Consider the following 12,720-nt stretch of genomic DNA (forward strand, 5'->3'; position numbering starts at 1 on the left):
AACCACCCTCGACACATTTTTTCCCCCAGCAGGCATTAGGGGCTCGACCCAGAATTCCAATGGGCAGCGGGGACTGCGGGAACTGTGGGATAGCTGCCCACAGTGCACCACTTCCAATGTCGACGCTTGCCCCGTTAGTGTGGACTCACAAAGCCAAATTACTGTCCTTAGTGTGGAAACACACGTTCGACTTTGTAATATCGATTCCACATATTGAATTTAAGTGACATCGAAGTACTCTCGTAGTGTAGACATACCCTTAGACTAATCTAATCCTGTGCTTTGCTACAAGATAAGTTATTTGTCTTCCATGTTGAGTTACAGGAACAGAACATATCCAATTTACATAATTGAAGCAAGCCCAGAAGCTCTTGAGATCCAGAAAATGTTTCCCCCTCTTAGAAGTAACTCCCTTTTCTCAAAGCCCCATCTCCCTCTGTATGTATGACCCAATTTACTTAATATGTTAATGGCTTTTGTTTCTAGGGTGTAGGTAAGAAGTCTTCCTTTTGCTTCAAACTGTTTCTTTTGCGGTCAGGCAGCCAGGCCATTCAAGTAAAAAGGTCCATCTGGTTGCTCCATTGTTTGGCAGTTAGCTCTATTGAGCCTTCATGACTTGTAATCGCAGGACTTGTGACTGTAGGAGAGTGTGCTGCAGTTGTCTGTTTCACGAGTGTTCCAACCTTCCTTCACAGAAATCCCATACCTCAGACACCTTTGGGGTACAGAACAGTAATCATTATGAAACTCCATGACATTCGTCACCTTCCCACTTTCATACCACAATGTTCAGGGCACATGCTAAAATCACACACACAAATCTAATTACAGCCTTCTAGCACTATATTTTTAATTTAATGATTTAAAAATTCCAGTCTTACCATCTCCACATACCATCCACAAGACAGAGTGGGTAAGTTCCATAGAAATCAGTGGACTATTCTGATTTATTGAAATACTAGACTGGTTTTAAGTTTGAGCATTGCAGTGTGTTTTCGGTTCTGTTTTTTTGATGTGCACAAAAAATAACAACCCAGCACCTTAGACTAATCATGTAAGCTACTTGCAAACTAGTTCATTCTGGGTATTTGGAAATATTTCTGCCTCTCTACTTGCACTTATAGAGACATAGCATAGAAATTGTCATTTTATGTCATTTCATGTTGTATCAAAATCTTTTCTGTGTCTTTAGATTTATTGTCATTTTATCTACTTGGCATTTTAGCCTAAGGACAAAAGCAGGCTGTGTGCACCTAAAATGATCAAATATTTTAAAGAACAGAAATTGAATGTTAGAATCTTAATAAGATACGAAAAGAATACTATAATGATAAATATTAAAAGGCTTATTTTCAAATGTTTATAATTTAGCAAGAAATCTCAAATGCCTTTACCATGGATTTATATAAAAATGCAAAATGAAAGTTTCTTTTAAGAACATAGGAATGTCGGGTGCCTTAACAAAATCTAAAATCAAATTATGTGGTTTTAAAGGACTTTTTATCTAGCAGACAAATGTATAACAAGATCGAGTAGCTTCAAACTGGAAGTAAGATGCAAATATTTAACAGTTGTCATCATTATTATCTCCTTTGTCGAAGGCCAAGGTTGGGTAGGGCTGATTTCTGTAGGTTTCTTGGCTTAGGCAAATGCATGGACTGCCAGCCACCTCAAGTGTAAAATTTTCAATAGTGAGGGCAGTTAATCTTTGTAACTGTTAATCAAATGGAGTAAATTCTCCATCACCTGGATTCTTTTAATTAAATAATGCACACTAGCTGCTAACTATGTAAAACTATTAGGAAATAATTTAACCAAAAGAGAAAGAAAGGGTGGGGGGAAAAGAGTGAAAACAGATTATCTGTATTAGACTAATGTATGATACTAATTGAATGCCCCAGAAATGCTGCATAATAGAAGCGAAAATTGCAGTGCTTTTATTTTGTAGGGTCTTGTTTTTGATTTCTTTATGCTACAATTTGTTTTTCTCTTATGGATCTCCACAAAAAATGAAATCTTTCCATGGATATTGTATATGTGTCTACACTGCAGTTTAAATCCAAGCTTGGAACTCATAGTCAAGCCTAATCTCCCCCTCTTCTGTCTCTATACACATTGTGTTAACCCAGGGCTCAGACCCAGAGCCCCAGCACCATGGAGGGCCCAAGCCTAAGTCAAGCTGACACCCAGGGTTCAAACGCTTTTCCTTTGCAGTGTGGATGCAGCCCCACTGGACTTGTCCTCTGGGAGTCTGCCAAAAGTATCCCCCAATCCGATGGGCCAACTTATTTTCTCTTCTAGACAGTCAAGTTTGGTGGATAGTCAAGTTTTCCAACATTACTCTGTGAACAAAAGGTTAGAGTGGTCACATTTTTGGAGGGTGCTAACAAGTCTGGGATAAGGGTGATTGGACTCAGGCTCTCTTAATGCAGTTTAGATGCTGGAGCCCCAGGTTGGGACCCAGGGTTCATCCATCCTACCTGGGGTTACAAATGAATGTAGACACTCAAGCCATAGGTTAGCAAATACAAGGTCTGCTAACTCAAGCTCTACTAACCCTGGGCTTACATTGCAGTGAAGAATACTATGCATTACTACTGTTACATTTTATTTCTTTCTCTTTTTCTTCTTCTATTTTCTTTTTTCTATTTCTATTTTCTATTTTCTTTTTCTTCATCTATTTTCTGATGCACTCTTTCCATCAGAAGCCTTAGTCACTGAATTGAAATATCAGTCTCTCTAACAGTACAGTAACTCCTCACTTAATGTTGTAGTTATGTTCCTGAAAAATGCAACTTTAAGCGAAATGCTGTTAATTGAATCCAGTTTCCCCATAAGAATTAATGTAAATGGGGGGGTTAGGTTCAGGAAAAAAATTTTCACCAGACAAAAGACTACACACACACACACACACACTAAAAGTTTTAAACAAACAATTTAATACTGGTACACAGTGATGATGATTGTGAAGCTTGGTTGAGGTGGAGGAGTCAGAGGGTGGGATATTTCCCTTATTGCTAAATGATGAACTAGCAATTGGCTGAGCCCTCAAGGGTTAACTTCTCACTCTACATGGCAGCAGGAATGGAGGGAGATAGGCGCATTTCTCCTTTAAGTACCGCAGCTGCTGCAAGCTCCCTCCGTCCTGAGCCCTGGTGTGTCCCCCCCGCTCTATGGAAGATGGGGTAAGCAGGGTGCAGGAGCAGGGGGACACCCTGACAGCCCCCCTCTTCCTTCCCTCCCCCCCCCCCACACACACAGCAAGCAGGAGTCTCGGGGAGCAGCTCCAAGGCAGAGGGCAGGAGCAGCAGCACATGGCCGTGGGGGGAGGGGCAGCTGCAATTGCTAGCCTGCTGGGCAGCTGCTGCACAGGGAACTTAGGGGAGCGGGGAGCTGATGGGGGGGCTGCCGGTCCACGCTGGTTCCAAGCCCCCACCAGCTAGCTGCAATGGGCTGCTCTTCCTGCAAGCAGTAGACAAAGCAAGCGGCTGCCAAAAACGTTAGAAGGGAGCATTACACAACTTTAAACGAGCATGTTCCCTAATTGATCAGCAACATAACAACGAAACAACATTAACTGGGACGACTTTAAGTGAGGAGTTACTGTATTTTCCTTTGTTCATGATAATGTTGGATGATAGATGACGGGGGGCAGGGGGCCAGAAATCATGATGTTAACAGAAAATAAGAACCTAGATAGTGGGTCTAATCACCAAGGTAAAACTTGCAGTGTTTTTTATAAAGAGTTTACTTCAGAGGTTCCTGGAATAGTTTATACTGTAGTTAGCCAAAATGGGTCTTTTGAAGTGGAATGTTCTTTTTTTTAATACCAATTAAATCTACAATATTTAAAAAAAAAGAACAAGAATGAAAGTGAATTATTCAAATGCATTGAAATTTGCTTTATAGTACACATATATGAACATATTCTCTTTTATCCATTTTTTTCTTGCAGGCACTATCCTAGTGGACAGTATGCTGATAAAAGGGACAGCAGGAGGGACTGATCCCACTATTGAACTATCATTGAAGGACAACATTGATTACTGGGTGATTCTGGATCCCATCAGCCAGAGGCTGTACCTAAACAGTACTGGACGACTTCTGGACAGAGATGTTAGTTTATTTCCCAGACCTTTTTTTCCCTTCTAAATCTTGGACCAGGGAAGCAAGCATTTAATAGTTAGAAATGGAAAGCTTTCTAAGGGTGACTAGAAAAAAATATGTAAAGTAGTAACAGGATCCAGGAAACAGAAACATTCTGACTCGCTGTTTTATAGACATACCAGGGATTATCCTTTATGTTGTTGGACAGAAGACATCTCTGCATCTATTTTAAATTAATGGTATTTCAAGACATAATCAATACATTCAACAGCATGGGAAGTTCACATTTACAAGTTGTACCTACGTGGTAATATACATTCAATAACAAGCTAATAGTGCCATGTATTGTTGCATACTCCCTTTTTAATGTTCAAGATTTATTATAAACATAATAATTTCAAGGAGATGAAAAATTCATCTAGTTCTCTTTCTAGATTATATAGAAAGGATACATGGGCAAGTTAACTTGGTTCCTGATGTTAACTTGTCACCTGCTACAGATGTCTGTCAAGGTAAATGCATAAAAGTTTGTACAACAAACAAGTTGAGACCTCAGTCAAATAGAGGTATATGAGCTGGCGAAAATAAAGTAATAACTGACCTAAACCCAACTTTAAAAAAAGATTGAGGTAGATTTTTTTTCTCTCCCCTCCACATTTTTATTTTTGTTTTCACATAACTTTGTTTCCTGATTCTGGATGGAAGCAGAAGTGTTGAAATACCTTCCTCATGAGAGTCCTCTCCTGGGGCACTTCTAGTCCTGCCAGAAGCAAGGAGTAACAAAAATATTGTGTGAATCTAGACTTGTGAGACTTAGAGCCCAATTATGTACATGTAAGAGGACCTCAGAAGATTCAAATAAGCATCTGAGATGTTGTGTTCTTACTCAGAACACCGGTTTATACCTTGTGTTGTTCCCCTGTGTTTAGTCCTCACACATCTTAAAGGAGCATTGTCATATCAAATTTGGGTTGTGTAAAAACAAACCTTTGCAAAATCTAGGGCCAACAGGAATGTTTTCATTGATATTTAATTCATTCAATAAAAATACCCCTAAAAACAAATCAGTATCCCCCCTACATGTTTGCTCACCTGTCATTGTAGCAGTGTGTTAATACAAGGTACTTGAATGTAAAATCAACTCAAAACTGACTATAGACAGAAGTGAAAGGGTCTGATCTGAAACCTGTTAAAGTCAACTGGAATCTTTCTGTTGGTTGGAGTGGGCATGGATTAGTTCCCAAATGACTAGTTTATTTTCATTGTGCATAGTGAAATAAGTGCATTAAGTAAACAAAGAGTAAAAATGAAGAGTAAAAAAAAAACTGTCTAGTTTTATTTAAATTATCCCTGATTTAATTTACATATATAAATTTGCCTAATTTACTTCAATTTTTCTTATTTTGTAATTTTTTTTCATTTGCAAAGTGTACCCATCACATTCTCTAAGCATCTGTACATAATTAGCAAAGTCACGTAAAGAAACACACAGCAGAATGGGCACAGAGAACTCTACCAACCTCCCAACAAAGAAACTCAAGTGCCTCTTAGATAATCTCTTTGGATAAAGACATATGTAGATAGGCCTTGGAGCATTCCCTGTGCTTCATATAAGCTCAGTTTTTGGACAGACTATAAGGAGACAGACTGTAATAGAACCTGACATCCTAGAACCCAGCATAGACATGCAGAACTATTCTTCCTAACTCACCGCACTAAGTGAGTTCTATTAGCTCTAACTAGGGCCAGGGAGAAACTGTAGGAAGAAGACAAACTCAGAGCACACTTAAGTTTTATTTTTTGTTTCTGTTTAAGTGAACAATACCTACATACCCCAGAAAGTGGGTGAATTTGGACACTAAGGACAGCACACGAACATTAAATTAAAGGAGGGTAGAGTATCTTAAATAGCCATGATCTAAACAACATAGGCTTTTATAGATCAATACCAACCCCTGTTATTTTCCTTCACCGTGTCCCCTTAAAAACACTTTGTCCAATACAGACTTATTTATTTGAACTTTGTCATCTGGTGCAATGACTTGATTTTATAAAAAACAGATTTATTTTTAAAATCTAATTGTTTTAGTCTCTTCTCTCTTCCTTTGGGTTATTTTAAATTTTCACATTCTGCAAAAAAAGTACTGTTTTGAGCAAGACCCTCTGCTTAATTGAAATCCAAGTCACTGTGCCAATTTACACCAGCTGAAGATCTCTGTTCATGTGGATATTGAAAACTGAGAAAGAGGTCTTGATTCAACCTTTTTACTTAGCATAGCTCTGTCAGTGCTATATTGAGATTTAGACTGTTTTTTTTATTTATAACCATAGCACTTCCAGATTGTGCTAAAGTAACTGTGTTTACAGAATTATAAAAGTTGTGTTCTGAAAAGCACTGCTTCACTGTCAGGGATATACTGTAACTGAAGTGGAGGTGACTATATTTAGACCTAGCCTAGACTGATAAACATGCCTTTCAAAATGTAATGTGAATACCTGTACCTTCCATATGCCATACACTATCTAGTCAGAGAACTTCCTGACCTGATTGCTGTTCTATATTGGTTAACTATGGCTTGATTGCAGCTGAAAGTGGTTTATAGTGCTATGAATTTATGTTAATTCTCCACCATGGCAACATTCTTAAGAAAGAGAAACAAATAGTTCACTATGTGGAAAATGGATATACCTTTATTTTAGGCTTTTTATGCATTATTTTATTGGTAATATTTTCAGCATATTCTACTGTTATGATTTTGGTGCTATCCATTGCTTGTTTTACAGTTAATTAATTATGTAATATTAGTAATGGTCAAATACAAAAGTATGAGTGTGGAGTGAAATTCCTTATGTTTGCCTCACAAATTTCTTTGAGTGGGAAAAGAAATATTTTGAGAATACATGTGGCCTCAGTTTGAGAGTTCATGTAAGTCAAAATCTAAAGAAAATGTAAAAATCCCAGTGGAAAAATTTAGGTAGGGGTCCCCTCACATCTTCAAGATCCTTGCCTCCATCAAGAGCCCTGCCACACAACTCCTCTTCAGAAACAGGAATACCTGAAGGATCCATTGAATTCTGAAGAAACTGAGCACGTGTCGGTTTATAACATAAGAGCAATAACTGGAGTGTTTTTAATTTATTTTTTTAAACAAATGAAGCTTTAAAAAGTTTGGGTTTAGCTTGTTTCCAAGGTTGTTTGTTGTTTTACTATTTTGAGGGAGGAGGATCAGATCTTATTTGATTCAACCAATTGAATTTGTGAGAATGAACAGTGTACTTTTTCTGAACAGTCCAAGGCACTGGTTCCCAACCTGTTTACTATAGTGGGTCAGATATCCAGCTCTCTGTGTTATGTGGGCTGCATCCACACATATATACTACCTGTATGGCCCTGAGGATGTCACCTGGGCTGCAGCTCTATGCTGATTGGGTCACTTATTTGTTTTTAAAGTTAATTTTTTGTTTGCTGATGCACCCCCAACATACTGAGTGCTTGTGTAAAATGGGGATGGGGAAAGAATGCACTGAATATCAATACCCACATAAATAGACTCACCTGGAGTCTATAGATATATCTATAAGATCATCTGCACCCTTAAGCAAAATATATGGGCTTTATCTAATATGTAAAAGATAAATATACCTTGGCTCAGTCAGAGCAACTGGGACAGCAAATTTCAGAGTCAAGAGTCAGTGCACTGACAATGCACTGACAATCTCCAGATACTTGTATGGTAGAACCTCAGAGTTACAAACACCTCGAGAATGGAGATTGTTCATAACTCTGAAGTGTTTGTAACTCTGAACAAAACTTTACAGGTGTTCTTTCAAAAGTTTACAACTGAACATTGACTTAATACAGCTTTGAAACTTTACCATGCAGAAGAAAATGCTGCTTTTAATCATCTTAATTTAAATGAAACAAGCTCAGGAACAGTTTCCTTACCTTGTCAAATCTTTTTTTAAAACTCTTTCTTTATTTTTTTAGTTTACATTTAACACAATGCTGTACTGTATTTGGTGCGGGGGTTTTGGGGGGGGAGGGAGGTGTCTTTTTTTTTTTTTTTTTTATCTGCTGCTGCCTGATTATCTACTTCCAGTTCCAGCTGAGGTGTATGGTTGACCAGTCAGTTCATAACTCTGAGGTTCTACTTAATCTAGAAGCTGTTAGTTAGAGGTCCTCACTAGGGCACAGCTGCTGTCATAGAAAATAATAGAGACAGAAAAAAAGCTGTCTCTTGAGTATCCTGAGATCTAGCACATGGGAATGGTAGGAATCCAAAGATGAGATTTAACAGAAAGACATCACCCCTTGTTTACTTAAGGCCCATTTTTTCACAATATCACAAATCATTTTTATGGAATTAGGTTTTTTGGGATTTTTTCAAGTATATGAATAAATATGTTGACATTGTAACACAGCTTTAGTAACTATTTAATTTTATCAAGTAAATTATGCATTTCTTAAAGACTGTCTCTTAATATGCTTGCCATATAAGAAACAGCTGTATCTTGAGCTCTGAATGACTTGTAAAAATGTAATGTAAAAACTGGCTATATTGCTGAATAGATCCAGTATGCCCAGACTTTGTTGTTAAATTGTGTGTATTTAATATAGAAGAAAAACAAATGTTTGTGTTTGTAGATGTTAGCATTGGTAACTAATGGAACATTTGGTAAAATTTATCATTATTGTACTTACTTGAATGAACCTATTTAAGGAAATAAAAGAAAATTAAATTAGCCTGACTGATTTACAGATTTAGTTCTGACACACAATCCCTGATTTTTTTCAAACACATTCATAAGCATTTTTCAGTCCCTAAAATCTCACTAATCTACTAAGCATGCTTGCTGCTGACATATTTATGACCTTCCTATACTGCAGAATGTAATCTATTCGAATGTAAGATTAGGATGTATGTTATATTAGTCACAGGAAGTTCTTATCTAGAGTAGTGATCCATTATCTCTAGAATGTATTGCTGGCTAAATTCTGTCAGTGCTAGTTACAGCTGTAGAAGGAGCTGGACTCTGGAGTGCCTACCCTTACAGGTGACCTGGCTGCTTTTAAATTATGAATACTTGTCAACTGTAAGTGATGGGTTAGTGCACTTGATGCTGTTTCCAAGAACTGTGTGACCTTTCAATTCAAACACTACTACTCAAAATGGGATTAGAAATTGTAATGGAAAGGCATATATTTTATCAATCTCTTTTGCAATATTTTGAATATTCATACAAAAGATATGTCATTTTATTGTCCTCCGAATGTGTCAATTGATAATAATTTTTTAAAAATCACTATCTTTACTTTGAAATATGCAGCAACATGCTAGTAGAACCGACAAGCTGCAAGAGAAGCTATCTGAGAGGCATGTGTTGGTTCTACATAACTTAAAAAAAAAAACGTGTTGCAAAAATAGGTCTAGGTTGTTTTGTTCAGGGCACTGTCCCTGAGAAACTTTCTAATCAAGAAATGTAAAATAAGAGTAAATGGAATGATATAGAAAACATATTTGTCTATAGTAAACATAGGCCGTATTGACAGGTTTCAGAGTAGCAGCCGTGTTAGTCTGTATCCGCAAAAAGAACAGGAGTACTTGTGGCACCTTAGAGACTAACAAATAGGCCATATTGACGGTAGTGAAGAAGCTGAGTCTTCTTTAACTATGCCTCACCTTTCTGTGTATTATAAAGATGTGTTTTCTCATTTACAGCCACCAATGTCGATTCAATCCATTGTGGTTCAAGTCCAGTGCATTAACAAAAAAGTTGGCACCGTTATCTACCACGAAGTACGGATTGTGGTGAGAGACAGGAATGATAACTCCCCTCGCTTTCAGAAGCAGCGGTACTATGTGGCAGTAAATGAGGTCAGCTTCACTTAATATCTCTTTTTTTCCTTTACTCCATTTCCTTGGTGTAGATTACAGTTGGAAAATGCTTCTTCCCATCCTCTTTCATGTTTTCATTTAAAAAGCAAACCTTCAATTGTAAGAAACCCTTTTGTTTCTAGATATTTTTTTCTAGAAGCTGTGGCATGATTATTATATTGGAGTTTTTAATATGTAAGCTATTCATTTGCAAATATAGCAGAAAGTTTGGCACACCTCTCAGCAGAGTGCTTGTATAGTTTTAGCTTTTAAGCATTAGGGAGTCATTAGCTGAAGAAACCAGATCCTGACATTGGATCACAATGAATAAAAGCATCAGTTAAAGTGCAATAAAAAAAAATTGAATATATAATCATATCAACAGAATTGAATAGTGTCACAGGATAATGCTTTCCTATTACTACATAAAGGCAGAGGCAAAATTGAGGAACAAATGCCAAGTCAGGAGTCATTTTTTTTAAAGAAAAAAACAATAATCCTTTGACAAAGTTATATTTCAGTGTAAACATTTAATTTACTTCTATTCTGTCCATTAAGTGGCCTCACAAATGGAATTATTTTGACTTATCTTGTTTGTGTGTCAGGAAATGATCAGAACTGCAAACTAACTGAATAAACAAGAGATCTGAGGTTTGGGGAATTGAGGGATGGATTTTGCTATATTTGTGAAAACTAAGTTATTCTGTTTACTTTCTCTCCTCTGCCTGTCTTACTGTATATATTAACCTTGTATTGGATAACAATTGTAGCCAGCACAGGGAGTAAGAGTTCCTGGCAACTCAGCTTGGTGGGCATGACAATCAAGGTCCAGACACCCCAAGGGGAGAAAAGAAGGTTTAAATACCAAAAATAAGCAGTTAAACCAACTGATTGCATACTATGTGATTGTGCTATAAAACCATATTGAGTAAGGCCTTTTGTGAAAGCTTGTAATGTTCTGAACTTGATGGTCTTTATGAGATATGTACAGACCATGGTTAAGAATATATGTATGTGTATATACATATATATAGAAAATGGCAACTGTAGTGCAACTGTAGCATCACCTCACAACAAGCTGGTAGAGCGATCAGGCAGGGAGGGGCTACCTCCCACACCATTTGTTTACACAAAACTGACTTCAAGTACCCATTCATTGTACAACCTAGGGAAAGACTGGGGTGGGTGGAGGCATTAAAGTCAATGGGAAGACACTGAGACATCTTGACTATCAACCCCAGATAATTTCCCTCATTCTGAATAACCATGAGTTGTCATGCCAGAAGTGGGTGAGTGTGGGGGGGAAAGCTGTTTAATAAAGAAACTTGAATCTGAGGTGTTCATCCAGTACTTCTGCAAGCACAATAAAAATGTATATGCAGATAACAGGTGTGGTTTTGTGCTGGGGCCTCTCAGCACACAGGAGGGAAGTAAAGGTAGCTTTATACCTCTCCTGTATTCTGGGCTGCTCCAGTGATCAGAGTGGTTCAGCATTACAGCAATTGTGAGGCCCTGCTATTACAACAAGAGCTATGGAGACAGGGAAGGTGGCATCATAAGGCCAGGCAGAGCAGCCAGCCCATCTCTACTCCTGCCCTGGAGGAATTTCCCTGTAGCCCTTTCCTACTGCTATGGTCCCTGTATGTCACTAATGTACCAGATAGCGGTTGTGGTTGAAATGAGAATGTAGCCCAAAATGTATATTTTCCAGGCACTTGGGTATTCTAATAAAAAGGAACTGAATATTTATAAGCCTAAACTCAAGTCTTAAAACCCACCTGCAAAAGAAAGCATGCTGAGGGTGACAGTACAAGGCACAAGTGGTTTCTTAGACTTCTGACCAGAAAGTTCTTTGAGACTATCTTCTTCCTGCAATGGAGTAAAATGTATGGGTAGAAGTTTACTACTATTTCGATTGCTTACACATGTCCATTCCAGTGTAGGTATGCGTGTGCCCCTTCAGTTTCTTCTTGCTGCTTGTAGTCGACAGGGCCCTTTATACCAGTGCTATGAGCATGCGATAACAGAGGGTGCTGGACCCGACTTTACGGATACCACTAAGGGGAAAAAAATCTGGCAGCTGTGCTCAGGGTGCATGCAAACCTACATTGGAATGGACATGTGCAATACATCTTGAAGAACAACAGTTACAGAAAGGTTAGTAGTAGTTTTTCTGTTTTGTTTGTTTTTGCTTCAAGAAAACAGGAGGATTAAGTATGCGTGTTCAAATAATAATAATATATGGAGATATACCTATCTCATAGAACTGGAAGGGACCCTGAAAGGTCATCAAGTCCAGCCCCCTGCCTTCACTAGCAGGACCAAGTGTAGAAGCTGGATTTTATAATGTACTATGAGAATTAATGTATGATTTGATTTCATCCTGTCAGCCACCCTTTTTGAATAGCAGAAAGGAATGACAGACCAGAACAATCCTTATGACTGATTATGGTCACCCTTTTGTTTTAGGATAAGTTATAATGTCTACTATGGTTTCCTATATGTATTACAAATTAGGCACTCTAGTTAAATATACATTTCTTTGTTTTAAGGTTTTAGTAAGTAAGAGACAGGATCCTCTATTGTGTCTATGTTAAGTAGACTAGAGGAACATTGAAGGCCTGGGTCTCAATGTAAATTGTCTTGGTTATTGATTGTAAAACTTAGCAAGGTTTAATTTGCAATACCTTTTTGCTCGATATAAAATACTACTGTTTGTATTCTCAATCTGTTTGTG

At 37.8% G+C, this 12,720-nt stretch overlaps 1 protein-coding gene across 1 annotated transcript in view; it reads left to right on the forward strand.

The window, feature by feature from the left end:
• PCDH15 (protocadherin related 15) overlaps window positions 1-12,720 on the forward strand; it is a 1,392,890-nt gene that overhangs the window by 858,602 nt on the left and 521,568 nt on the right. The window contains exons 7-8 of the mRNA XM_065552026.1: window positions 3,956-4,116; window positions 9,828-9,983. Of these exons, the coding sequence (XP_065408098.1) occupies window positions 3,956-4,116; window positions 9,828-9,983 (317 nt within the window). The remainder of the gene's footprint in view (window positions 1-3,955; window positions 4,117-9,827; window positions 9,984-12,720) is intronic.

The sequence above is a fragment of the Chrysemys picta genome, chromosome 7 (genome assembly GCF_011386835.1).
Source record: "Chrysemys picta bellii isolate R12L10 chromosome 7, ASM1138683v2, whole genome shotgun sequence".
Classification (NCBI taxonomy): Eukaryota; Metazoa; Chordata; order Testudines; family Emydidae; genus Chrysemys; species Chrysemys picta.